The following is a 27,572-nucleotide window of genomic DNA, read 5'->3' on the forward strand; positions in this document are numbered from 1 at the left end:
TACCTTGTACCCGCACCTGAATGAATGAAATACGATTGGGTGCAGGCACATGCAACCGATATCCGCTAAAAAACGCAAGACTTCATATCTTCGGCAGATATCGGCTACATGTGCCTAACCCCAAGCATATTTCATTCATTCCGGTGCAGGCACAGGTAGGAGTGTTTGGCAGTATTTTCAGCAAGTGATTTTCGGCTTGCCGAAAATATACGCCATACGCCCAGTGTAGCACCAGCCTAAGGGCAAAGGCAAACAGGGAGATTCCTAGCTTAACAGCAGTGGGTGGTTGTTGGTCTAATTGGTAACCAATCTGATTGGTACTTGCCTGTGCAAGTCAGGTGATTAACACTCAGCAATGCATCAGTAAGCTCCTTGTGCCATCGCCTTAACAGGATTTTGTAAGGAGGATCCCTGGAGTAGCTGCATGTTTTGTTTACACAATTATTTTAATTCTACAGGGACAGAAAGTCATTTACAGTGAGCAAAGTGCAATATCAAGAACAATTGCTATGTTTTTTTCCAATATTTTTTTTTTTTACCCAGAATACCAGTATTGTTGCTCTTGCATGGGGGACATTACACCTGATGCAGTTGTGGTAGATGCATCAAAATGATGCATCAAAATGAATGCAGTTGCACTTGCACTTTGCAGTAAATTGGACACAATTGGCGAGCCTAATTGTTTAGGCACAAGTGAGCTGTGACTATTAACATACAGTGCTGAGGGAACCCTGGAACTACTTTCTGGACTGAGCAAGGCAGTAGCTCTAAGGTTCCTCTGTGTCAGTAGGCACAACTGCACTCAATTTGGAATGGGAGGCTGGAAGACCTGTGCACCACCTTGCACCACTATACAGAAGTGCAAAGACTGTATTTTGAAGCAAGTATCTTTAATAAATGGAGTTAACTTACAAATGACTAGGGAAACATAGTAGGGAAATTTGCACAAGCTCAACTGTGTGGTTGTAAATGGCCCTCAAGGGTTTTATTACCTCTTTTCTATTGGACTGGGGTGATCAAAATTATTTTGAGATATTATGAGAGGGAGTAGCCTTAAACATAAACCTGTTGACTGAAGATATATATACACTGATTGATTAAATTTTCAGTCTTTTTAGCAGTGGTTCATGTATCACTCAATCTACCACCATAAATGTAACATAAATTGCTTGCATGCCACATATATTCAGTGTTCTCATAAAATGATCTATCTGTCTGTCTGTGTATATATATATATATATATATATATATATATATATATATATATATATATATACTTTGTCCTTAGTTGTTTCCTATGCATACAGTAATAGTGATGTTGAAGCATTGCAAATAGCATACAACCGTATACAGTCAATGGAAGATACTGACGAACACAAAAGTGATAAGGCAACGGAGCATACAAACACGGCCCTCGAAGATATCCCAAACTCAAATGAAAAAAGCCTCAAAAAATTATCCACTGCTGAGTCAGGTAAGTGGTACAGTGGCCTAATTTCCCTTACACATTTCTTGCCTTTGCTTCACTTTATATAAGATCTCCTATGACTTAGAGTAAGTTTCTGGTCAAACACCTTCAGGCAATATGGTGTAAATGAGTATCTCTTTGATTCAGAGGGTGTATTTAGAAATACAGCAAGTCAAAACTACTGTAGATTTGTGAAAGAAGATGATGCAGTTAAAAAAGTAACTAAATATACAGACACATGCAAGCATTTTACTACTACAAGTGTTGTCCAATACATTGGGCTCTTCAAGTTCTGTGAATGTTTATAGCAATATATACTATATGTATGCAGTATTTCTTAATCAAATAACCTATTATACAAATGTCTAGATATACCCACAATGGATGAATTGATGCAGCCTATTAGAGGGAAAACACCCAGTGAGCTTGACTATGATGTAAATTCTTTATGGTAAGTTTATGATAAATAACTTGAATTAGTATCCACTACATAACTTTCATCTGATTCTTGCACAATGCCTTAGTGATCTATTCCCTATTCACCTTTGTTATGGGAACCCGCTGCTTAGAACAACCTGTTGCTTGATCTTGTCTTGCCTTCCCTAGATCATCAGAAGCTGTACAATTAGTTTAACTACAAGACATAGGCAACACTCTTTAAATGCCTAAACATTTCATAGCAGGCACAGTATTGTCCCCACAGTATTGTCATAGGCAAAATAAAATGTTTTTTGTAAATGTGTGCCTGGCTTTTAACTATATGCAGGGCAGCTTCTTTCATCTCCAGAAACGTTTCTACACTTCTAGCGCAGAGATGGAGAGTAAAAACATACCTGCAGATGAAAGAAGTTGCAAAATGTGCATGTTCTGGCAAATTTCATGAGATCTGAGCCTAATCTTCATTTAGAGACATCTGTTGGTTATCTTTGGTACTGAATGGTTTTGAGTTACTCTGAATATTACTCTGAAGGTGATATGAGACCACATTGTTTAGTACCATCTGTTGGTTAGATATCTTCCTTAAAACAAATATGAAAGTAGGATTTCTCTTTGTCTATTAAACACAGAGTACTGCAACTAAAATAGCTCTTGTGCAGCTATACACAAAGTGAGTTATATCTGCAGCATATTTTCACACTCAACTGTTTCCTGAACAATCAAGGAACATGGACATTAGCTATTTCTCTAAAGTTCTGGTGCTCTGTTCTGAGCATTGCCTGGCTTAAACAAAATGAGTGACAAGGTAAAGGAGGTTTTAAAAGGGGGTCTTTGAATGCTAGAATGGTTTTTGCACTGAGAATTTGTAATAAATGTAATTCCTAACACCACCTTGTCCACTATTTTAAAACAAGGTAAATTTATTGATTTTAATGTAACAAAATTTTGTTGATAATGTTTGTGAGCAAATAATGGGGACACGTTGAAAATTCTTGTGTATATATTTATATCCATTTAATAGTGGCTCCTTATAAACAACATATGTATTATTTTCCATTAGCCACTTGAACACAGATTACAATACACACCAGTACACAGCTAAGATTATTCAAGATAAAGATAAGTTACACAATATTCTACAATGGAATGCTGAGAAAATGCTAGAGAAAAGTGAATTTTTGAGTTCAGACAGTGAGTACGGAATGGGGAACCTATCCTACTAACCCTCCATTTACTGTAAGACTAACTTATCTGGCTTTTCCTAAGCCGCTTCCATGAAAACAGCATTAGCTGCATGTTTCCCATCTTAAACACTGGTGGAAAATACACCAAATAGTGGTTTTATTCCTTGTATCTCTCACCTGTCTAAGACCACAGCCCTACCTGTCCCCGATGCCTCCTCCTTCAAGGTTGCCATGGATAAGAAATTAGGTAAGAGGGGTTACTACGTTCCCAGTTCACCGCATCGGGTACTGCCCTTCGCCCCATCCTGGCCACAGCCTGGGTCAGCCGAGCGGTACAGTCTTGGTCAGACTCCCTCTTGCAGGCCATCCTCTCCGGTGCTCCGAGCCGCGAGCTGTCCCAATAGGCTTCACAAATCAAGGAAGCCAATGAGTACATCTGCGAGGCCTCGCTGGACGGGGCCCAGGTCACAAGCCGAACCTCTGCCCTTGCAGTGGCGGCCCGTAGATCTCTCTGGCTAAAACTTTGGTCAGCGGATTTCTCCTCTAAGAAATCACTAACCTCCCTCCCATTCAAAGGAAAACTTCTCTTTGGCCCTGACCTTGACAAAATTATTAGCCAAGCCACAGGAGGCAAAAGTACCTTGCTCCCGCAACCTAAACCAAGCTATTCCTCTCGCAGAGGAAAGTTTTTTCATCCCTCACAGAACAAAAACACAAGACCGTCCTCCCCACGTCAGTCCACATCCGGTAGAGGCCACTTCGGTGACAAGCCCAGAACCTCCTGGCACAACCGTAAGCCCATCACCAAACCATCCGATAAGTCCATGGCATGACGGTGTACCTCCTCCACTGGGTCTCACATCCATCGGGGGAAGACTTCGTTTTTTCGCCAAGGCCTGGCTTGACATCACGCAAGACACCTGGGTTCACGAGGTTGTGTCGCTAGGCTACCACCTCGAGTTTTCAGCACAACCTCCCTCCCGCTTCTTTATGTCCAGACTTCAACAGGGACCAACCAAACGAAGAGCCTTCCAAAACGTAATCTCCAAACTTTTGCACTAGGAGGTAATTGTTCCTGTACCTCCAGGAGAACGTTTCAAAGGATACTACTCCAACCTCTTCGTAGTCCCCAAGAAGGACGGCACGGTCCGCCGAGTGCTGGACCTCAAGGAACTCAACACCTTCATCCGTTTTCGAAAATTCAAGATGGAGTCTCTCAGGTCTGTCATCGCGGCAATGCTACCGGGACAGTTCCTAGCATCTCTCGACATAAAGGACACATACCTACACGTGCCCATTTTCCCTCCCCATCAGAGATTCTTGCGCTTTGCATTCCAGAATTTCCACTACCAATTCACAGCTCTCTCATTCGGCCTGACGTCGCCCCCCCCCGCGTTTTTACCAAAATCATGGCGGCAGCCACAGCAGTACTTCGGAACAAGGGGATTTCAATAACCCCTTACCCGGACGACCTTCTCATCAAGGCTTCCTCTCCAGTGGAGGCCCAACGATCGCTCCAGTCCTCAATGACCACCCTGCAGGACCTGGGCTGGTGCATCAACCTAGCCAAGTCCTCCCTGGTCCCCAGCCAGTCGATGGTCTTCCTTGGCATGCAGTTCGATAGCCAGGCGCAGAGAGTCTCACTACCACACTCCAAGGCGCTCCACCTCCAATCTCTGGTCAGATCCCTTCTGTCCAAACCTCTTCACACAGTCAGATTCTACATGAGGGTCCTGGGCGTCATGGTGTCCACCATCGAAGCGGTGCCTTTTGCCCAATGTTACCTCAGGGAACTTCAGAGGAACATACTATCTGCCTGGAAACAGAAATCCCTACACATGGAAATCAGCCTAACCCACCAAGCGAGAGTGTCCCTCTCCTGGTGGTTACAAGTCGACCACCTTGTGGCAGGAAAGCCCCTGGGAGAACCTTCACAAAATAACGCTAAAATGGGGCATGCCAGAGGTGGATCTTATGGCGACAAGGCAAAACCGAAAGGTGCCAAACTTCTTCGCCAGGTACCGGGACCCCCTGGCATCGGGGGCCGACGCTCTAACATCCCCCTGGGATTTTCACCTCGCCTACGCTTTTCCTCCTCTTCCTCTCCTCCCCAGGACCATAAAAAAGCTCCGGATGGAGCACACTACACTCATCCTCATAGCGCCCAGGTGGCCTCGCTGCACCTGGTTTTCAGACCTCGTCGACCTATCGGTGGAGGAGCCTTGGACCCTACCTCCGCAGCCGGACCTTCTATCTCAAGGCCCAATACTGCACCCAAACCCAGCCAGCCTCAGCTTGACAGCGTGGCTCTTGAGACCCGCATTCTGAAGCAAAAAGGTTTGTCGGATGCAGTGGTGCACACCATGCGGGCACCACGTAAACCAGTCTCTGCCAGAACATACCACCGGGTATGGGCGACATACCAAGGCTGGTGCAACCAGAATGACGCAGACTTCGAAACCTTATCAGTTCCTCACATCCTGGAGTTTCTGCAGAACGGCTTATCCATGGGTCTGTCCTTGGGCTCCCAGGGACAGTCGCAAGTTTCAGCCCTGTCTATCCTTTTTCAGCAACGGTTAGCACTCCTACCAGATGTCAAAACCTTTCTCCAAGGGGTAGCTCACGTGGCGCCGCCCTTCAGAACCCCATCTCCAACATGGGACCTCATAGCGGTGTTACAGGCCCTCCAGCGACCCCCATTTGAGCCTCTTGCATCGATTCCGCTTCAGTGGCTCACATGGAAGACGGTCTTCCTGCTCGCAATAGCATCAGCAAGACGTGTCTCAGAACTCAGTGCCTTATCCTGCAAGGCACCCTTCCTAGTATTCCATCATGACAGGGCAGTACTCCGCACCGTTCCTCCATTCCTACCTAAGGTGGTTTCGACATTCCACCTCAACCAGGAGATCACAGTACCAACCTTCTGCCCGACACCCTCCAACCCAAAGGAGGTGGCCCTACATTCCCTGGATCCTGTCCGGGCTCTCAAATTCTATCTCCATAGGGTCCACGAATTCCGCAAGTCGGACTCTCTTTTTGTCCTCTTCTCTGGGCCAGGACAGGGGGCCCCTGCTACCAAGGCATCCATTTCCCGTTGGATCAAACAAGCTATCCAGCGAGCATATTCTGCCCAGGGCCAGACTCCTCCACTGGGCATCAAGGCCCACTCCACCAGGGGTATGAGTACATCCTGGGCCTTCCGGAACCAAGCATCAGCAGAACAGCTGTGCAAGGCAGCCACGTGGACTTCTGTCCACTCCTTCATAAAATTCTACCAATTCGATACCTTTGGGGCAGATGACACCCGCTTCGGCAGGAAAGTTCTCCAAGCCGCAGTGGAAGCTCACACCTAGGTCTCATGCCCACCCTTTTATCACGGGGACGGCTTTGGTACGTCCCCACTGTTCCTGTGTCCCCCAAGCAGACAGTGGAGAAAAGGAGATTTTGTGTACTCCCCGTTAAATCTCTTTCTCTCCAGTCGCTTGGGGGACACAGGACTTCCCTCCCTGGATAGAGACCTAGCAGAACTTCAGACATGGTCTGGTATTACCGTTTTTCCTTATAGTAACCGTTAAATAGTTAAAATTGTTCCAAGTTACATTTACACGCCTGTTCTTTCTTTGGTACTAAACTGAACTGGGCTCCGCCTGCTGGGGGTATAGCCAGCGGAGGAGGAGCTAGTTCTTCTTTGTATTGTTGTGTCCTGCCTCCTAGTGGTACCAGCTATACCCCACTGTTCCTGTGTCCCCCAAGCGACTGGAGAGAAAGAGATTTAACGGTGAGTACACAAAATCTCCTTTTTATTTATTGATATACTTTGTATTTATCTATTATTATCTTAATAACCCCCTGTTTGTTAGCTTTTTCAAAGCTAAACCTGGTGAAAATTTTTGCTCATCACTAATGTTAAAACTTACATAATGAACATTAATGTTCATTACAATATGAACATTATGGATGAAACAGCTCTTGAAGACACTAGGGCTCATTTTTAAAGACTGTGCTACCAATAAAATGTTTGCTTTCATTATTCAACCTACAGCTACATGAAAAAAGCCATCACTTATTGATTGGCGAGGGTTACTACCCATATGCAAATTTGCCCACTGTTTATAATTGGACCCCACCTGTTTAAAATTTAATACATATGTAGTACCTTGTGTATTGAGGCATAGGTCACAAGTTCCGAAACCTACAATTAACCCATCTCTATAAAGTCTGAAATAGGACAAATTCGTTTTCAGGTTGAAGTTTGCCGTAATGGCTTATTACTTACTGTGCCTGGCATAGATCCACTTTTTTTGTAAAATGTAAAGGCCATAAAATGCACTTAAATTTGACTTGTCCAAAACATAAGGTATGTTTGGTGTGCATCAATTTGAAATTTGTTTGCTTTGAAATGCAGGTGCATTATCTTCCACCAGGATCCTAAGGTTTGCAGGCACTGAAACTATTCCAAAGCAAAGCAGAAATGATTATACTGTACAACACAAAGAGAAGAGTGTATACAGTCAGAGGGTGTATTTATACCATTCATTAAAGGTACTTGCATTCAAAGCTGCACTTCCACATAATTGTGCTCAATGTTTGCATCTTCTTCTGATAACTAACAAGTCTACGTTATAATACAGGAGGCCCTCAAGCTGGTGTTAATTATAGTGTTCCCACAGTGGCCTGATTCAATACATGCATGTCAGTATAGCACCTACTGCCAAAAATTACAACATCCAAACTTAGACTCACAATTTTGCTTGTTTTTTGACACACTGGGTATAATTTTGTGATGAAAAGACCAATAAATAATGTGTATATCTCTGCACAGACTCACCCCTTCTTATGTGCTCTCACAATATCCAGGGAAAGAATTAGAGATTGGTGCTGGCTATATTCATGAAGTGCTCCACTGCTACAGTATAACACCTTAGGGAAAAGGATAAAAAATTGTAGTTTATGTCCTGCCTCCTGGTGGATGGAGCTTTACCCCCATTGGCCTCCTGTGTCCCCCAGTCAACTGCAGGGAAAGAGTCTCTGCTACATAATTAGCAAAATGAATTTTTTATAATGGTGCAAATTTAAAGTTCCAAAAAAACCATTAATTTATTATTTTTTTTCTTAGGTTTTTGTTGTTTTGCAGGTCAAAAATCTTTTTTGCATATCATTAGATGTTAGTGTTAGTTAGTAGATGTATGCTACTTTAAAATCATTGTGTTTCTTTGCAGACTGATTCTTTTAGAAGCGCATCCGGATTCCATGTAGATAGCAATGCTCCTCAGTCCTTAAACATGAGTGATGCTGAACTCAATATGTTTTTGAAACTGCAGAACATAGAGCAAAAATTAAACTCAGATCAAACACATTCTAACATTCTTAGAGAAGAGTTCTTAAAAAAAGAGGAAGAATTTCTGGAGAAAATAGAAGACTTAAAAACAAAATATGAGGTAGATCTTCAGCACCGTAAACAGGAAAATTATATCCTTCTAACAAAGGTACGTTTATTTCTAATAATAAATATATAAGAATAATAATGTCGTTTGTCTTCAAAAGAAACTTACAGGCAGCTTTGTTTAAATGTATTCAATAATGTGTGCTTCATAGCCTACTGTTTGCCTTGTACCTTAATATTTTCTAACCACAGAATTATTCTTATCTGTTCTTAAGGGTGTATGGGCACATGTGACATTTTGTCATGTTTCTCAAGTCTAAAAACAAAAAGATTTGCCTTTGCAAATAAATTTTACAGATTATGACACACTTGCTCATTTGTTATTTGAGAGTTGTGGCTGTTTCCTGAGAGACTGTGTGTGTCATATATGCCCCACCAAAACAATGACGAAAGGGGGAAAAGGCATTTGCCCCTGCAAAGCCCATAAATACTTATATGTATTTTCACTATACCCCTATAAAATATAGAATGCATAATGTACACATAATATATACAATAGTGCTAAACCAAGTGTTTTTTGGGGGGAACATCACCAATTTAATTCACTACTGTTGCAGTATTTTTGTACACTCGACAGACAGAACTAAAAATATTTTAAATTCATTAATAATAAAATTGCTGTTAGTTAACCTACATTTTTCAGTAGTTGTTACTTCAGTAGTTGTTAATGTTTGTCATTTTATGCATTTGTTTAGTTACACGCTATGGAAGATAAAAACATAAAAAGCATAAATAAGGTAAATCTTGGTGACCCAAAGGATCCTGTGACAGATGAGAAGATACAACAAATACGCAAAGAAATAGAGAAGCAGGAAAAACTCCTCCACGGTTATCAGCAGGTATTTATCCTACATGTTTCTGTGTCTATATCAGAAGCAATACAAGTATGTCACACACAAAACATTTTTTTGATGCACCAAAAAAATATAAATGTATACAAAAATCACTGATATACCACAGTGGTCTCCATGGTCCTTGAGCTTTTCCCTCCAGTGCGTTTCACATCATTGGATGCCTCATCCTTTGACCATAGCGAAAGGGGGCTAGGGTTTGCTGGAAAGCTTGGAAGGAATGGGAGCAAGGGATCTGGAGTTAAGATAAGAGGCAATTTTCCACATTTCATCTTCAGTCAGGGAAAAGAGAAAATAAATAATTTGGCAAAAGTTTTTTGAAAGCTAAATTCATGAGTGCATTAAAGTAGGTTGTTAATGCTGTGCAAGGTCTGGTGTTTAGGTCCTAAAGGGGTGTATTGGAATTATAGGCCTATATAGGAGTATAAAAAAGGCAGATTGTCTCTAGGTGGAATTTAGACGGTATGTGTATGTCTGGGGGGCTGTTTGGAGGAAGAGAGGGAGGTAGTATGAGTTTGAAGGTGAGTTTGTTAATATATCGAATATTCCAGTGAATTAAGTCAGCCCACAAAGAAACTTGAATCCATGGACACTATTATACCTATATATATTATGTAGCTTATAAATATTGAGAACATAAACCTGTATTTGGATTCCATGCAGTTAGAGAGTTCAGGGGAGCATTTATATTGATATTATAAAAAAATGAGATCATAGCCCCACACTTGGGCCACACTTTATAAGCTCACATACTTTAAGGCCCCTCATTAGCACTCTAGCCTTTCCTTGACAGCAGTTGCCCCTGTTCCTTTTATTGATTTCCTGTGATGAAACTCTATATTTGTTGCATTTTTATGTATAAAGTGATCTTTTCAGTCTACACTGCCATTCCTCCCAAGCAAATTTTAAAGGAAATCACAAATACCATTTTTTGATGTGTTTTTTATTATGCTGCCTGTTGCTGTCTGTTTTTATCAGGAGAATGAAAGACTGTATCAACAAGTCAAAGAGCTTCAAATCAGAAATAAGCAAAATGAAGAATTAATGTTCCAAGAGAATCAGTCATTAAAAGCTAACCTTCTTTCTCTAAGGTATATTATGAGAGCTAAAAAGAAATATGCTCCTTGCTTTGTTTTTGGCTTTGTATTGGAGTGTTATAGCTGCTTCTTTTGGATGCTATTCTTTGCTCTACTGGTTCTGACTACACAGACTACTGAAACATTGTAGAAAGATCCATCTCTTCCCCAGCCACGACTCCATTTCCCACAGTAGCTAGCATGTTATGTGATTAACAGCCCTGTAAAGGAGGGTCGCAGAGGTGTCCAACACTTTGTTACAAAGCAGTCTTGGCTGGAGGAGAGCTTGACTACTGTAGCTACATTATTTCAAGGGTACATTTATTCAGAACCAATAGTTCCGGGAATAGCAATGGACAAAGAGATACTGTTGCTAATAGAAATTACTTTTATAAATAACTTTAAAGTGTTAAAAATGTGCAATATTTATTGCAAATGTGCTTAGAATTAATTATCGTTTTTATCGCAGTTATCATGAGTAATCAATTTGAATTGTATTTGTTTTAGAGAGCAGCTGAGTAAAGTCACAATAAGCCACCAGCGTCCACAAGATAATTCTGAAAAATGTAATAGTCAGAGCTTTACAGACTTATTGGTTGAACTGCGTACTGTCCAGGTAATTGTCTTTTATTCATATTATGCATCATCTTTCCTACATACTTAGTAAAACTGTGTTTTAATTCCTGCCTGATCCTGAATATAAACACTTCTCTTTCTCTCTAAACCATTAAAGTTTAAGATCACACCAAGGGATGCACTTGACTTCCAGCATAGTTTCACTTCTTGGGCTCACATAATGGAACCAATTGGTTTTTATTTAGACTCCTATAATATATGTTAATATTAGCATTATTACATGACACGTCATGTTGATATTTATGTTGTTGTATATTCCTACCAGTGAACTTTTTGTATTGGCACTAACAAATGACATTTGAATCCCAAAGAAGCGAGAAGCCAATTTGCTTGATGAGATTTCCAGGCAGAAGCAAGACAAACAGGCTCTGGAAGTAGATTTGATGCAGATGAGGAAGGAAAGAGACAATGTAAAAACTCTGCTCTCTCACCTCCGGTAATTTTTTTTTTCTTCTTTTTTTCTTAGAAAAGTATTCTTTACCCATTCACTTAGTCATAGGGATCCACATAAAACACATTGAAAACTTGGGACAAAAAGTTCTACAGATCTCTACAAAATAAAATGTATTTTCTTAAGGAAGATATACCTTTGATTTACCAGAAATGGATTATAATGTAATTTGGATTTCTATACCAAAAAATCTTTAAAATGTTAAATAAACCAAATTGATTTGCCTCCAGTAATTCATACAGCTTAGTTACCATTAAGTACAAAGTACAGGTATGGGATCCGTTATACAGAAAACCCATTATCCAGAAAGTTCCGAATTACAAAAAGGCTTTCTCCCATAGACTACATTTATAAGCAAATAATTCTAATTTTTTAAAATGGTTTCCATTTTCTTTGTAATAATAAAACAGTGCCTTGTATTTGATCCCAAATACGATATAATTAATCCTTATTGGAGGCAAAGCAATCCTATTGGGTATAATTAATGTTTAAATCATTTTTCAGTAGCCTTGAGGTATGAATCCAAATTACAGAAAGACTCATTGTGGATAACAGGTCCCATACCGGTGGTAATAAAACAGAACCTTGTATTTGATCCCAACTAAGATATAATTCATCCTTATTAGAGGTAAAACAATCCTATTGGGTTTATTCAATAGTTAAATGTTTTGATATTGTGTCACAACACCACTTCAGACTATATTTACTATTTATCTGTTGAACAAAGCCACCAGTGATAATTTGTGCTGTAAAGAAAACTGATGTTTGAACTGTAAACCTTTGAAACTACTTAGATAATTTGATGACCAGTGCTCAGATAATCCCCCTTCCATGTTGCAGTTTCTTTTTTTTTTAACCATTGAGTTTTATTTAGAAACAGATTACAGACATAGTTACCAATCAGGACATCAAAGGAGAGATCTTATGGTACAAAGCATATATCAAACTTTTGTGACATTACTTTTGATTTGATGGATCTCGCTGTAACATTACAAACCCTGTAATTCTGAGTTCCACTGTTTTTGTATTTTATACATCTACATTTAACTACTACCTTAACAAAACTATAAACTATGCATTGCCAACGCTTGTTCCTAGATTTTCTAAACCAGAATGGTAGGATGGAGGGGTCATTGTGTGGTTGAGTTGTGGGGGGGGGGAGGAGGAGGGGGGTCAACACTCGTTTTTCGTTTCTAATACTAGGTTTGCACTGTTATTGGGGTGGTGTCAATTTTCTATGTTGTGTTTGTCTAGCCACGAGGACCAGATTTTCTCAAATTTATTTGGGCATCCTCTTCTGATATATAGCAGTCTATAAGTGGGCATTGCTTGATTGACTTGGCTTACCCAGAATTGTAAGGATGGAGCTGAGTGGGCTTTCCATTTCATTGTGATAGACTTACGGGCGTATGCTAACAGAATAGAAATGAGAGCTCTTTCTGCAGTTGTTGGTGCTAGATCAGTGATTTGGTTTAGTAGTATTCCGGATGGTGTTACCGTAATGGGGGTGCTGGTTAGATCAGATATATAGTCTGCCACCTCGGTCCAGAAGCTCACTATTTTGTTGCAGGTCCAGACCATGTGGATGAAGTCTGCTGGGGATTGGTGGCAGCGGGGGCATTCGTCTACCTGGGATGGAGATATCTTTGCTAATACTTTGGGTGTGATGTATGCCCTGTGCAAAAATTTATACTGTATTAGCCTATCTCTTGAGGCCACTATATAGTCAAAGATTGAATCAAGGGTTTCCTTCCATTGCTCTTTATTCATATCTGGTATATCTATTAGCCATTTGTTATAGAGTTTGTTTAATAGGGTATCATTTGCCAATGTCAAGAGAGCATAGGAGCGGGAGAGGGCCTTGGTGTGTGGGCAGTTGTGTGCTTGTTCTTCTATTCGGGAGGGAGTAGTTTGTACGATTGTTCCTTGGAATTGTGCGTGTACTGCATGTCTCAGTTGTAAATATCGGAAGAACATCCTATTTGGTAGGTTGAAATTATTTTTTAGGGTCTGGAAATCTAGAAGCTTGCCTTCCTTGACTATATCTTGTATATACTTGATTTGGAAGTTAGCCCATAGTTGGGGGTCTGGTATGGTTTGGAGGTGCTGTAGTTTGGGGTTACACCAGAGCGGTGTGTGTTCAGAGCAGTGGTTTTGTGGTTTGGGAAAGAGGTTGAGGGCGGTATTCCAAGCCCATACTATTTCTTTCATAAGTGGGGTTGCTTTTAGGGTGTAGGAGCAGCCCCTATATAAGAGGTTCTTTAGCTCTTCGTATGAGCCTACTGTCTGGGCTTCAAGGCGTGTGGCCGGATTATCTAGGGTTGGTGATGCCCACCAGTTTGCAGTGGTTAGTTTTGCAGCTATATAATATAGAAAAAGATTTGGGGCTGCTAAACCCCCCGCCTGGGTTGGAAGTTGCAGTTTAGCTATGCTGATTTTTGGTGTGGAGGGGTGCCAGTATAGTTGTATAAGGAGCGCCCTGATTTTGGTGAAAAAGCTGTTTGGTATTTTTGTGGGAGATTGTCTAAATATATATGTAAATTTTGGTAGTATTACCATTTTAAAGAGATTAATGCGGCCAATGAGGGATAGTGGTAGGCGGGTCCAGGACTTCACTTTCTGTTCTACTGTTTGTAGTAGGGGTAGTAGGTTTAGTTCCACAAATTTGTGAATATTTCTTTGAATTTTGATGCCCAGATACTTAAATTCCCTAGTCCATTGGAGGCCTCCGGGTAGTTGGGGTGGGGGTAGTGGTTGTGGGTCTATTGGGAAGACTGCCGATTTGCTCCAGTTTATTTTTAGGCCTGAGTAGTTAGTGTGCTTGTTTATAATTTCCAGGGCTGTGTTAAGTTCTATCTCAGGGTTGGCTAGGTAGAGCAGCGTATCATCTGCGAATAGTGATATTTTCTCAGTGACCCCTCCCAGTTTGAGCCCTCCTATCCTGGGTGATTGCCGTATAAGTGTCGCTAGCGGTTCCATGGCTATTGCGAACAGTGAGGGTGAGAGGGGGCAGCCCTGCCTGGTGCCCCTCTGGAGTGCAAAGGGCAGGGATATGTTTTGGTTTGTACGTATGGTTGCTTCTGGGTCCCTGTACAGTGCTTTGATCCATTTCATAAAGTTTTCTTTAAACCCCATGCTTTGTAAGGTTGCCCACAGGTAGGCCCATTCCACCGAATCAAATGCCTTTTCGTTGTCTAGGGTAGCAATGACTCTGGAGCCTGCATTGTCATGGGTCACGCTAAGATTTGTGAATAGGCGCCTGATGTTTATGTCAGTGGTCCTAGTTGGGATAAAACCAGATTGATCTATCTCTATTAGCTGTGTTATCACTTGGTTGAGGCATTTAGCAAGGATTTTTGCTAGGATTTTTGCATCACAGTTCATTAGAGATATCGGTCTGTAGGATGCGCATTCTCCAGGGTCTTTGCCTGGCTTGGGGAGGACTATGATCATTGCCCTTTTCATAGAGTCTGGCAGGGGGGCCCCTTCTCTAACATCATTGAATAGGCTTACCAGGGAGGGGGTCAGTTCTTTTTGGTATTTCCTATACCATTCTATGGGGAGGCCATCTATTCCTGGTGTTTTGCCTATTGGGAACGTTTGGATAGCGTCAGACACCTCCTGTGCTGTTACGGGGGCTTCCAACAGGTGACTGCCCTGGGCATCTAGGGTAGGTAAGTTAATCCTGGCTAGATATGCTGCTATATCATCGGGCTCCACTGTTAATTTGGATTTGTACAGGGTTGAGTAGTATTCCCGAAATGTCTCATTAATTGATTTTGGGTGTGAGGTATAGTTACCTGTGGATGTTGTTATATTTGGTATCGCAGTGTTATGGGTGGGGTCTCTGCTCAGGTATGCTAGCAATTTGCCGCATTTGTCCCCTGATTCTAGGATATTGGTTTTATGGTATAGTATATCCTTTTTTACTTTCTGGGTTTGCGCAAGGAGGAGTTCTGCCTGCGAGTTCTGCCATTCTGACATTGTGTCAGGGCTGGGGTTCGCTACGTATTGAGCTTCTTTGTCTAGTGCTTGTTGCTGGAGTTTGTCTATTTGCATGGTTTGCTGTTTCTTAAGGTAGGCTATATGGGTGATATATTCCCCCCTTATATAGGCTTTAAGGGTGTCCCAAACAATTGGCTTGGTTGCCGTACCTTCATTCAGTACCAGGAATTCTGCGATAGAGTTGGCCATTGGGGTTTCTATGTCTGGGTGGTTTATCCAGTATTGGCTTAGTCGCCAGGTTCTGTCTTGAGGTTCTGGATTTAATTGTACATTCAGTATGATTGGCGAGTGGTCTGATATACCTCTGGCCATTATTTGTATGTCATTTGTGACCTGAGCGATGTCAGGGGACCCCAAGGCCAAGTCTATACGAGACAGGGTGTTGTGGGCCGCATTGAAGCATGTAAATTGTTTGCTCCCTATATTGCGGGCCCGCCATAGGTCTGTTAGATGGAAGGTGTCTAGCCACCTTGAAAGGGTCTGGTCAACTCTGTTGGGTATTGGCAGTCTATCTATAGCACTATTCATTACGTTATTAAAATCTCCCATTATTATGATGGGGGCAAATGGTATTTTGGTTATTTTGTCCATAATGGAGTAAAGTATTTCATCTGAGAAGGGTGGGGGGATGTAGATATTAGCTATTGTTAAGGGTTTACCCATTATACATATATGGATTATAAGGAATCTTCCCCCCGGGTCAGAGATTACCTTGTGCAGAGAGTACGTGCACGTTTTTGCAATTAAAATGGAAACCCCTCTAGAATAGCTTGAATATGGTGCGTGATAAGCTGCTGCCACCCATGGTTTTTTTAGTGTTGTGAGCTTGCTACCATCCAGGTGGGTTTCCTGTAGGAGTACTATATGTGGGTTGTGTCGTCTTATGTATTTGTTGACCAGGCCCCTTTTTATAGAGCTACCCAGGCCCCTTACATTCCATGACATTAAAATCACATTTTGCATTGACATTTCCCTTTAGTTATTTTGTACCCTGTTGCGGATTTTTCCCTCCCTCCTCCCACTAATTGTCGTTGTAAATACAGTCCCATCCTGGTATTATTCGCTTTATCCTTGCTGTTTGCATTAGTTCTGAGGTAGTGGTTGGTTTGGCAATGCTTAACTCCCTTTCCCCCCACCCTATCCACCACCCTGCCCAACTTGTAGTGGATTTAGCCCCGAACTTAAAACTGGTTCAATTAAGTATTAGAGGTGAAACCAGAGTCTTTGCGGCTATGGATTTAGTCTGTGCCCGGTGTTTGTATCTGGCTTGCCAGCACCGGTGCCCTTGCAGGATATATGCGCTTGCATCCTAAGGGTGTCAGGTGTAAGTGACCTCGTATGGCGAGGTGACCAATACTTATCTGCGGGGGGATCTTGCCGGTCTGTGTTCCAGCCATGTGTTTGCTTCTTGGGGTGAAGTAAAAAAGAGTGTTTGGCCATTGTCCACCACTCGCAGCTTGGCCAGGAAGAGCATAGAGTAGGGGAGTTGTAGTTGTCTTAAGCGTTTCTTGGTGTCTGTAAATTTCATGCGTTGTTTGCGGATTTCCACTGAGAAGTCTGGGTAGATGGACACTCTAGTGTTTTCGTACATGAGGTCTCCCTTGGTGCGGGCTTCTCTCAGGATCCTATCTCGGTCCCTGAAGTTTAGGAGCCGTGCTATCAGCGGTCGCGGTGGGGCACCCGGTGGTGCAGGTCTGCCCGGTATTCTGTGGGCCCTTTCAATTGCAAAGGCGGATGAGAAGACCGTTGGTCCAAATGTGTCTCGCAGCCATTGTTCTAGGAAGCTTTCTGGGTGTCCTCCTTCTGCTCTTTCGGGGAGCCCTACTAGTCTGATGTTGTTGCGCCTGAGTCTATTTTCCAGGTCATCTGCTTTGGCTTCCATGTTTGCTAAGCGTTGTGACATAGACTGGATTTGCTCAGGCATGGGGTTCACTGTGTCTTCAATATCACTGACTCTCCTCTCGACTTCTTGTGCGCGTTCTCTGATATTTTGTATATCGTGACGCAGTATAGTGAAGTCTGATTTGAGTTCATCAATTTTGCCAATGGTCATGGCATGGTTAGTGTTGAGTAGGGAAACTATCTCTGCCAGAGTAGATTGGTCCATCAGTGCTTGCTGTGCAGGGGGTAGGTGAGGATCTATGTCTCCCTGGTGTGCTTCACTGCTGTGTCTATGCATTATGGGTGCAGAAGAAGGGGCCTTGCTCAGGTCTCCCTGCTCTGTCTGTGTGCCCCCTTGTGTTGTGGTAGCGGATGGGGAGTCAGGCTGTGGCTCAGCATTGTGTAAGGAGGGGTCCCTAGCATAGCGCTCCAGCCTTTTAGCTGCTTGCGCACTTATCTGTATGCCGGCTGTGTCTCCTGCGCGCTTGCCTGGGGATGCATTCGGCACGTCAGTGTGATTGCGGGCGCCATCTTGGATTTCTCCTTCGCGCCGTTTGTTTGTCGGCTGTGCCCTGTTTTTCCCCATTTTCGCTGCGGTCGGCGTCGGGGTAGGTTGGATGTGTTGTGGGGAGTCCACCTGGGGTGTTGGTTGCCTTAGGATGCGGGGTTTTTTGGGTGATTTTCGGGCACTCGGTGCCGGAGCTCAGATCAGTGCGTCCTGCCTGCTCTACATGCGGCCACGCCCCCCCATGTTGCAGTTTCTATGAGAGATTAATGATATGTTTCTTCCTCTCCTGGTCCAATCATATTTTATTTGTAATGCTTTATTATTGTATACATTTCACTTACTTGCAGGCTTTTTGGTGTTAAAAATAAATTCTTAAATTGAATTAAAAATATTGAAAAATAAACAAAATTTCAAAATTACTTTGTTAGGTGATAAATCTTATGAAATGAAAATGATGGAAGAAACCTATAAACAGGAAATAAATGTCTTAAACAAGAAACTTAAGTGGTTTGCAGAGAGCCAGGAACTTTTGGACAAAGATGCCTATCGACTCAGAGATGCCTATGAACAAATAGAGATTCTAAAGATGCAGGTATTTTGCTATATACACCAGATGGGCTACTGTTTAACCTCATGAAAGATATATAACGTATAGCAGTATAATGTTTAAAAGAACAGCATGACTTTTAAAAATGTAGCATTCTTATTGTGATTTTTTTTGTAGGTTGAAAAACTTAAAAATGAAACTGGAAATCAGTCTGTACAGCAACAAAAGCGTGCAAAAGAAAGAGCTGCTGATGCAAAGCACATTCAAGATCTTGAGCGACAGGTGAGGTTTTGCAGATATCTAAAGTACCCTGTAAAATTAAAAGGTCATTCTGAAATACAAAAGGTAACTTCAGAAATGCATTAGAAGTTAGTAAATTTTACAGCAATTATAACAGTACATGTTTTGAGCTATGCTCTTTTTCAAGTATTGAAAAACACTTGAAAATGAGCACAGCTCAAAACATGTAGTTTTACAATAAAACACATTAACTTTTGCGGTACTGACTGCGTTTTACCGTTCTTTCCACTCTAACTCTGGCTATTACTGCACCTAAGGCAAGTGTCAGCGGTCAGGGTGAAACACCAGCCATGCTTGACTGTAACCTTAGGTGTCATTTTTGACTGCAAGTGCAGTTGTGGGGCTACTTAATTAGCCACAATCAGTTGCATGACAAATTGCAAAAGATTACTTTTATAAAAATGTGCTTCTTGAATGTCTGGATAGTTGCGCTCAGTGATGATGCCTTCCTCCTATACTGAATTAAGCAAAAGTGCATCAATAGGCACCACACGTCATTATGGTGACGAGTGCCAGACATTATGCCGACCAAATAGAAATTTTTCAGAGGAATTGCATCCAATATGCCCCAAGATGCAAAAGAAATTGAAGCTGCAGTCTGCTCCTTGCACTGGATTAAGTGTGAAGACACACAGAGCTTACTAGTAGCATCTACTTGTTGTTACATGAGGCAATTATCAGTATTGTCTATGCAGGATATTTTCTGGTGTCTAGTAGCCGTGACAAGTAGCTGCTACTAAGTAGCTCTATGTGTCTTCACCCTAAGGGGCACATTTACAAAAGCACGAACGATCCGAGCGTATTTTCGCCAATTTTTTAGGGCGTCCGCACGACTTTTTCGTACGGCGCACGACTTTTTCGTACGGCGCACGACTTTTTCGGACATTTGCACGAAAAATCGGAAAGGTTTTACTACTGTTTACAATTGTTCGGTACAAAATTTCGTGACTTTCGGATCGCCAATACGATATTATCGTGACTAATACGATTTTTTCGTAAGCATTTTCGTGATATTTGCGATCTTCCGAAATTTTCGTTTCCAATACGATTTTTTTCCATTCGTGATTCGGATTCGTGGATTAGTAAATGTGCCCCTAAGGGTTTGGCACAAGGCACAGTGCTGTCAGATACTCTGTATTTAATGGAAAGAGGTCTGGGTAACATTACTAATTTTTGTGTGTGTGCCTTTCACAGGTTAAGGAAATGGAGGGAATTATTAAGCGAAGACACCCTAATTCAATCCTTGCTCTGACTTTTGCTGCTGCAGCTGCTCCTGAATGTGATGATAAGGATTCAGCCAAAAAAAATACCATTGCATTTTTAGAAAGAAGAGTTAAAAAGTTAGAAACTGATCTTGAAAGTAAAGACGATGAATCAAAGAAAAGTCTGCGCACCATGGAACAGCAATTCCAAAAAGTCAAGGTAACTTTCTTAAATGTTGTCTTAGAAGATGTGTAACTCAGAAAAGTGCCCAAGCACAATAAGACCTGTTCCACATACTCAAATTATCTAATAATTCTATACTAATACAAATGCAATACAAACTCAAGAATATGTAGAAATAAAGGGGACCTAGAGCTTTTTGTAATACATTCCATCTTACTTAAAATTTCATCAGTAAACTGTTTCCTTGTTAACTCATTTGATAAAGTAAGCTGTTTTCAGTGTTTTCTCTCAGTCCAACTGAGTTGTGTCCTGAAGATCTGTCAGAAAATGGTCACTACTTGAAAACACCCCCATACCTTGTCTTCTGCTTTCACTTGTACCTGCAACTCTGCAGTTTGGGTCTCATCGCCTTTTTCCTTTATATCATCCATTGTTTTAACCTCCGTGTCACTACCTGTTCTTGGTTTTATTTATTTTTTATTTTTCCATACATACTTTTATATTTTGTATACTGGAAATTTTTATTATTTATCCTTACCAAGCATGGACTGGGATTAAAAATAGGCCGTAGCATTTAAAGCACACAGTGGCCCAAACAGCCCCCAACCAACACTAAATAATGATTGTCTATGGCAGCCCCTCTGACTTTTCCAGAATTCACACATTGCCAGTCTGGGCCTGATCTTTACCCTTTCCTCTTATGTGGGAGTGGTTAAAACTTTTAGTTTACTACATACATTATCATTCCTTACAAAAATAGGCAAACACATTTTGTAGAAATATATAGGATGTATATATGTGTCTGTGCAGAGACTACAGCATAGCATAGCATGTGTTAGAGTTGTTAGAGACTGACAGATTCATATTTTGTCAACTGTCATCATTTGAGTCTCAATGGAATGTTTAGTTTTTCTGTGCATGCGTATTACTTTCTTACACTTTTTATCTTTAGATTCAGTATGAAAGTAGAATAAAAGAACTTGAAGAATTGCTTACTCACAAACTTATAAATCCCCCTCAAAAACCATTTGACAATTCAACAAAAGCCCAAAAGTTTGAGGATGAGCTGCTGATATGCAAAGAGACTCACCAAACAACAATACAAAACCTTCAAAGGCAAATAGATTTGCACAGGAAAAAAAATTTAGTTTTAGAAAACAATGAAAGGAAGAAAGAAGCCAATTTGTCTGACATTGGTACTAAAGTAGAAGAGCATTCTAATAAAGATCTGATTGCAAAGCTCAGCCAAGAACTGATTGCCAAACGTATAGAGATTCAAGACCTCACAAAAACTGTTGAAAGACTTCAGAAGGAAAGAATGATCATGCTGTCTGTAAGGGCTTTGGCACACGGGGAGATTAGTCGCCCGCGACAAAACTCCCTGTTCGCGGGCGACTAATCTCCCCGAGTTGCCTTCACCTGCCATCCCACCTCGCGAGTCTTTTTCGGCGATTTCCCGAAATCGCGCCATCGCGTGTGCCATCCCACCGGCGACTTACATTGTCGTCGGTGGGATGGCAGGTGAAGGCTACGCAGGGAGATTAGTCGCCCGCGAACAGGGAGTTTTGTCGCGGGCGACTAATCTCCCCGTGTGCCAGAGCCCTAAAGAACCCTTTAATCAAAGCTGCTGATAAGAAGAGTTCTCAAGCGAGAACTGATATCTCTGCCCTTGGTAAAAGAAGTATTAGAGACAATATGAATTTTCCTGGAACTTTAGATGAGAAACAGTATCATCCAGGGACATTTGCTGATATTCATATCTCTGATGCACAAGCAGAAAATACAGCATTAAAATGTGAAGTGGAAAGACTGTCTTTAAAGATAAATGAACAGAAGGAGACATTTCAAACCTTGTTATCTCAAGCAGAAAACACTATAAAGAGGTTTGTAAAGGCATGAACAGTTTGCTATACTTATTAATATGTATGTACCACACCACTACCTCCCCTTTCCTAATCAGATTTGCTGAAGCTTTACTTAAAGGTAAAGAAAAGTGGATTCACTGTGTGATGCTAAAATATTAGGCACCCCCCAGTGATTGTAACCGCATACCTGATACCCCAGCTCCTGTTAGGACAAAAATACACCAGCCTGGGGTAGCTGTGAGCGATCCCCTTTCATCTGTCTTTGTTCTTCCAAATCCCGGGGTCAGTGCATGCACAGTAGGGTGAAAATGTTGCCTTTCTTGTTAAAGTTCAGCTTTTCACTCTACTGTGCATGTGCAAACATCGTGACGGCAGAAGAAGGAAGAGGATCACTGTCTCACAGCTACACTGGGCTGGTGCGGCTTTCTTCTGACAGGAGTTTTAGCCGGGGTTTTTAAGGTAAGAGATTACAGAAGAAGGAAGGGGATCACTCTCACAGGTACCCCAGGCCAGAACAGAACCACAAGACAGAGAGAAATCAGTTGGCTTGCTTCAAAGTGGAATGCATACAAAATTGGCTGCAAGTCAGTGTTGCAGGCAGTTTGTGACTTTTAAAAGTGTGTGTTTTTTTTTTTTGCTGTACAAAATGGGAGGTACTTGAGTTTCTCCTTAGCAATAGAATTACATGTAAAATTTAGCTACTGCCACATGGTGCAGAGCAAGGGTGGCTGGTAAAACATATTTCTTGCTTAGTGCTTAGCAAAATAGATGTTTATATAATTATTTATTGGGTAGAATTTTTTGTTTTTCAACAAAAATCTTTATATTTTTAGATTAAAAGAAGAAGGTTCAGAGCAAGCTTCTGCCCTGAAACTCTTACATCAGAAAGAGGTAGAAAAACTTATTTGTCAGCATGCCATTGACCATTCATCATCTAAAGTTGCTGAATTAAGCAGTAAAACATCTACACAGGAGGTAAAGAATGTTATTCAATTACAGTCTTGGTTACAATCTTGTTTAATTTATTTTTGCAGCACTATGCATGTTAAGTAGGTATGTCTTGTAGGTTGTCACAGTTTTCCCCTGAAATCTGCTGCTCAGGTAAATTACCCTTTAGCCATAGTTACTAATTTTTACCAAATGTTTTTATCTACAGAGGTGTTGTCCTGGTGTCCTATGTGTTGTAAAAGAAAGTCCTTGGCACAGTTCTAGCAGTATCTGACATACAGCACAGGGTTCTCTTTTGATGATATAAAGATATGTATATGCAGTCAAAGGCTGTGTCAGTGTATGTCTTAATTTCTTCCACAATATATATACAAAGTATTGCCAGGCTGGACCTGCCTCTTTTCATTAGATTTTAAAATATTGTTTCTTCAGTTGACCCACAAGAGTGCTAGTGAGGTTGAATGCATGGCTCACTGTTAGTATACCAATTTCTACTACAGGTCTTTAGTTTATTAACAGATTTTATATTTTCGCTATTTATCAGATTGAGAATAATTTAAATTATTTTAAATTAGATACTCATAAAGCATCTTCAAACACAAGTGAAGGAGCTGCAGAAGGATAGAGAATCACTTTCTGTTTACCGAATACGAGAGGAAACTTTACAAAAAGAGGTACAGTACATAGATTTTCTTTTCATGTAGGCCAAGGACTACTCACTGTGATACCCGCTGCAATTGGTGGAGTTCTGTGTAATCTAGGTAGTGTGTAATCTAGTAGTCAAACTAACAGGCCTATGGTTTTTAGAAGCATGGGGTCTCTTTTTGAATAACGGCACCACATTAGCTGCTCACCAATCTCGGCACCATGCCAGATATCAAACCATCCTACAATAAAAGGTAAAGAGTATTTGTATTTCCTGGTCTCTCTTAAATGTATTCCTGAGTCAACCAGCTTTCAGTAGGGTTTATTAGAAAGGAATCCTTCATTAGCTGGTTCCCTGGTTGTGTAAAACAGATAAAAAATAACATTTCCAAAACTTGTTTTTCCCCTATTCGTAACCAATTTACCTTTCTCTGGTACTAAGGGTTCCATCCATTTCTGCTTATTTTTTTATTTACATACATAGGGCTATGACAGGTGTAGCTATTGTCACCAACAGGAAATTGCCTTTGTAATGCAAAGGAATGGGTCTCTCCACATGTAAACCAATTTTCATGCAGGGATTCTGCTGAAAAATATGGAGTGCATTTTCCTGTGATTAAGCCAGCAGTCCCAATTCTTCGGCATTATATTGTGAAACAATCTTCTTCGGTGACAAATACAGTAGCTGCATCTGTCATTGCTCTAAATATGTAATTAGTAAATAAAAAATAAAATTCAGAAAGGGGTGCAACCCTTGGTACCAGAGTAAGGCAAACTGCTTACTGAGAGCCTGTGTTGGCTACACAGAGAAGTTATTGGTGTAGAAATGCAAAAGTATGTAGCCTGTAGCTCTACACAGGCTGACACCATTCCTGTCAATGGAGCTACAGGAATGAGTGCATGACAGATGAGCCACATTTCTCAGCCTTTGTAGGAAAGACTGGCGGAGGACAGTGTATGATCCACTGCATAGGCGGATTTTCAATTAGAGTAAGTTCCCTAAACTTCTTTGGCACCTTTAAAAATAAATAAACTTACTCCATTCCTGCACTGTACTGGAACCTTTTAATACCTGGGAAATCTTGCTTTTTTGCAAACTCTGTTGTAATTAGCCGTGCTCTGATTGGATCTTTCTTTTTGTTGCTTCTCCAATCAGAGCACAGCTCTCTTGACAGACAGTAAAATTGACCAATCAAGGCACAGATGTAGGCAGGGCTGGGGAGATATTACAAACTGAAGGCAGTGCAGTAATGAAGTCTGATAAGAAGGATCTACAGGCTGTAAACTTTACCAACTCTGAACTTTTGCTGCAGATTTTATCCCACTCCCACAGGTACTATCCTGTATATGTTCTAAAGGCTGAATCACTAGCTAAATTAAATAGTTTTGTTGTCATCTGGCATCTATACTATCCCTATCACCCTTGGTTCAGTCCAAAATTAACTATTTCCCCCTGAAAAAGCTAATTGTGCATGGAAAAGAGAAGTGCATGTATGAACACCCTAAACATCTTAGGGTGAAAAAATCACTCCCATCCGCACTTTTTCACAGTATCCCCGGAAGTCAGTGGCAACCGCAAAAGATAGTTGGGAGGTTCACTTTTAAGTCTGCAGTGAATCCACTAAGCAGTGGTAAAATGTTTTCAAGAAAAAACTCTGAAAAGTCCTGTTGTTTTAGACTTAATTCTACTAGATATCCTCCGCCTATGATCCACTGCGTGTTCCCCTGGCCTTAGGCCTTTGGGGCAGATTTCAGGTATTATACTCACACTTTTCAGAATAATAATAGTGAATGAAAGTGAACCCAAATCTCTCCCACAGAGCTACTTTTGCTGTGAGTGTAAGTAGTGGCACTTGTCACCAATAACAGCCTAAAAAATGATTACTAGAGAGTTAATTGCAATATAACTCTGAGGGTACAGAGGGTAATTTGCTCTGTATGTTTATAGCACATCATATTCATCTTGCATGAAGCAAGAAATACATATCTGACAAGTAGAACAGAGACCTATGTGTACAAGTAAATATGCAAGAAGAAATTTGCTATATTTTTTTTTCAAAATTAAAGAAAATGTTAGTGTGTGTGCGTGTGTGTGCGTGTGTGTGCACGCGCACTTGGTACAGGTATGGGACCCATTATCCAGAATGCTCAGGACCTGGGGTTTTCCGGATACTGGATCTTTACGTAATTTGGATCTGTATATCTTAAGTCTACAAATAGGTTATTTAAGCATGAAATAAACTAAATGGGATTATTTTGCTTCCAATAAGGTTTAATTTTATCTTAGTTGGAATCAAGTACAAGAGAGAACGGAAATCATTTTTGAAAATTAGAAATATTTGCTTATTATGGAGTCAATGGGCCTTCCTGTAATTCGTAACTTCTGGATAACGGGTTTTTCAGAAAAAGGATCCCATACCTGTAGGAGGCTCACACCTTTTTCAGTGTGTAAGTGATTCTGAATGGCATTTGGGTGATGGGCCTGATAGACTTTTTCCTCATTTGCTTTCCAGCCGCATATAGGCCTAATGCCTAGAGCAATATATTGGCACACCAATATTAAATCATCTCTCAGATTAATCAGCATGTTCAAATTTATTATTTGATTCTTCGTCTTTTTGGGGGGTTTTATATTAAAGGTGGTAAAACTCTTGGAGGAGTTAAAAGAAGCAAAAGAGCGTTACACTCCAGAAATGAAAGACTTTTTAGCACTGGAACATAAGATAAAATATATGGAAAAAAGACATTTACAGAGGGAACAGGAGCTTCAACAGGTAAGGTCCTATGTTTATACACAAAAGTAACTGAAAAGTATTACAGAAATTAAGCATCACAACAAATCTCTTTTTGTGAATCACTAGTAGGCTGGCCTGCTCAATGTGATACAGTGATACAGGTATATATTGCATGTAATAACATTTATGCCTGTTTGTTAGCTCAGCTAATTGTACTTGTTTATATATCTGGTATTATATTAGGTTAAAGCTTCTTTTAGCTCCTGACTTATAAAAAGTAATATGCCAGCCTTCCTGCTGTGTGTCTGCAAACCAACTGAAATCCTCAGTTTTATCAGAACATCATGTCAGCTGGAGGGCTGATCTATGCTGGCTTGTGTCCTTCAGTGCCAGGCATGGAAATAGAAGTGCAGGGAACTGTGTATGCACAGAGCAGACAGGATTGCATCTCTGATTGAACTGGGGTGGCCAACTCAGAAAGATATACAAGAGACATTTAATCTGATTTGCAAAAAAATACAAAAGGTATTATGAAAAACTCAATTTTGAAACATTAAAGAAAAACTTTTTTTTAAAAAAAGTGCTTTTACTGAAGTTTTCAGAATAGCAATTACATGATTGTGTGAAGCCTTCTGGAATAAGAAGGTATTTCTGTGTTTCATGCTACACACATAGCACTGCCTTAAACCAAAAATGAAAGGCTTTAAAGAATAAGTAAGCCTTTAAAATAAGTAAATGTAAAATTGGTGAGAGTGCTATTCTAAATATGTTTGCAATTTACATGAATTCTATTTTAATTTCAATGATTATTTAGTCTAATAAGGAAACTATGTTCTGTTAATATGAATTAATTTTGTTACAGTAGCGCCAACTGCTGGTCAGTTTACGACAAGGTACTTGAGAAGACACAAACTCCTTGCAGAGAGTGCCCTGACTTGGATTGAACTCAGGACCCCAGCGCTGCAAGGCAGAAGTGCTACCCACTGAGCCACTGTGCTGCCCGTTCTTAAATATTTATTTAAAAAAATTGAAAATAATATTAAGTTATATGTTTTACCTGAAGATTAGATATTTGCCAAGATTATTGCTGAGTTCTAATATAGCTGTAAGCTTGAAAAACTCATGGATTGTTTTTAAATCAATTTAATAAAGTTTGATTTTATTTTTAACATTGGTGTGCCATTAATTTTGTATCTTCCTTTTTC

At 40.8% G+C, this 27,572-nt stretch overlaps 2 protein-coding genes across 2 annotated transcripts; both read left to right on the forward strand.

Moving 5' to 3' along the window:
* Nucleotides 1–1,277: 1,277 nt before the first annotated feature.
* LOC116410937 (centrosomal protein of 162 kDa-like) lies at nt 1,278–7,629 on the forward strand. The gene is made up of 3 exons (XM_031902611.1): nt 1,278–1,474; nt 1,838–1,919; nt 7,496–7,629. The coding sequence occupies exons 1-3, from the start codon at nt 1,357–1,359 to the stop codon at nt 7,536–7,538; spliced, it is 243 nt and encodes an 80-aa protein (XP_031758471.1). The 5' UTR covers nt 1,278–1,356; the 3' UTR covers nt 7,539–7,629.
* A 683-nt stretch (nt 7,630–8,312) lies between these two features.
* Nucleotides 8,313–27,536, forward strand: LOC116410971 (centrosomal protein of 162 kDa-like). Its single transcript, XM_031902716.1, has 15 exons — nt 8,313–8,576; nt 9,229–9,372; nt 10,363–10,475; nt 10,968–11,076; nt 11,408–11,506; nt 14,803–14,824; nt 18,370–18,533; nt 18,666–18,770; nt 19,983–20,210; nt 21,127–21,525; nt 21,738–22,057; nt 22,873–23,014; nt 23,563–23,661; nt 26,272–26,406; nt 27,230–27,536. The coding sequence occupies exons 1-15, from the start codon at nt 8,373–8,375 to the stop codon at nt 27,230–27,232; spliced, it is 2,286 nt and encodes a 761-aa protein (XP_031758576.1). The 5' UTR covers nt 8,313–8,372; the 3' UTR covers nt 27,233–27,536.
* The last annotated feature ends 36 nt before the right edge of the window (nt 27,537–27,572 follow it).

The sequence above is a fragment of the Xenopus tropicalis genome, chromosome 5 (assembly GCF_000004195.4).
Source record: "Xenopus tropicalis strain Nigerian chromosome 5, UCB_Xtro_10.0, whole genome shotgun sequence".
NCBI classification, from domain to species: Eukaryota; Metazoa; Chordata; class Amphibia; order Anura; family Pipidae; genus Xenopus; species Xenopus tropicalis.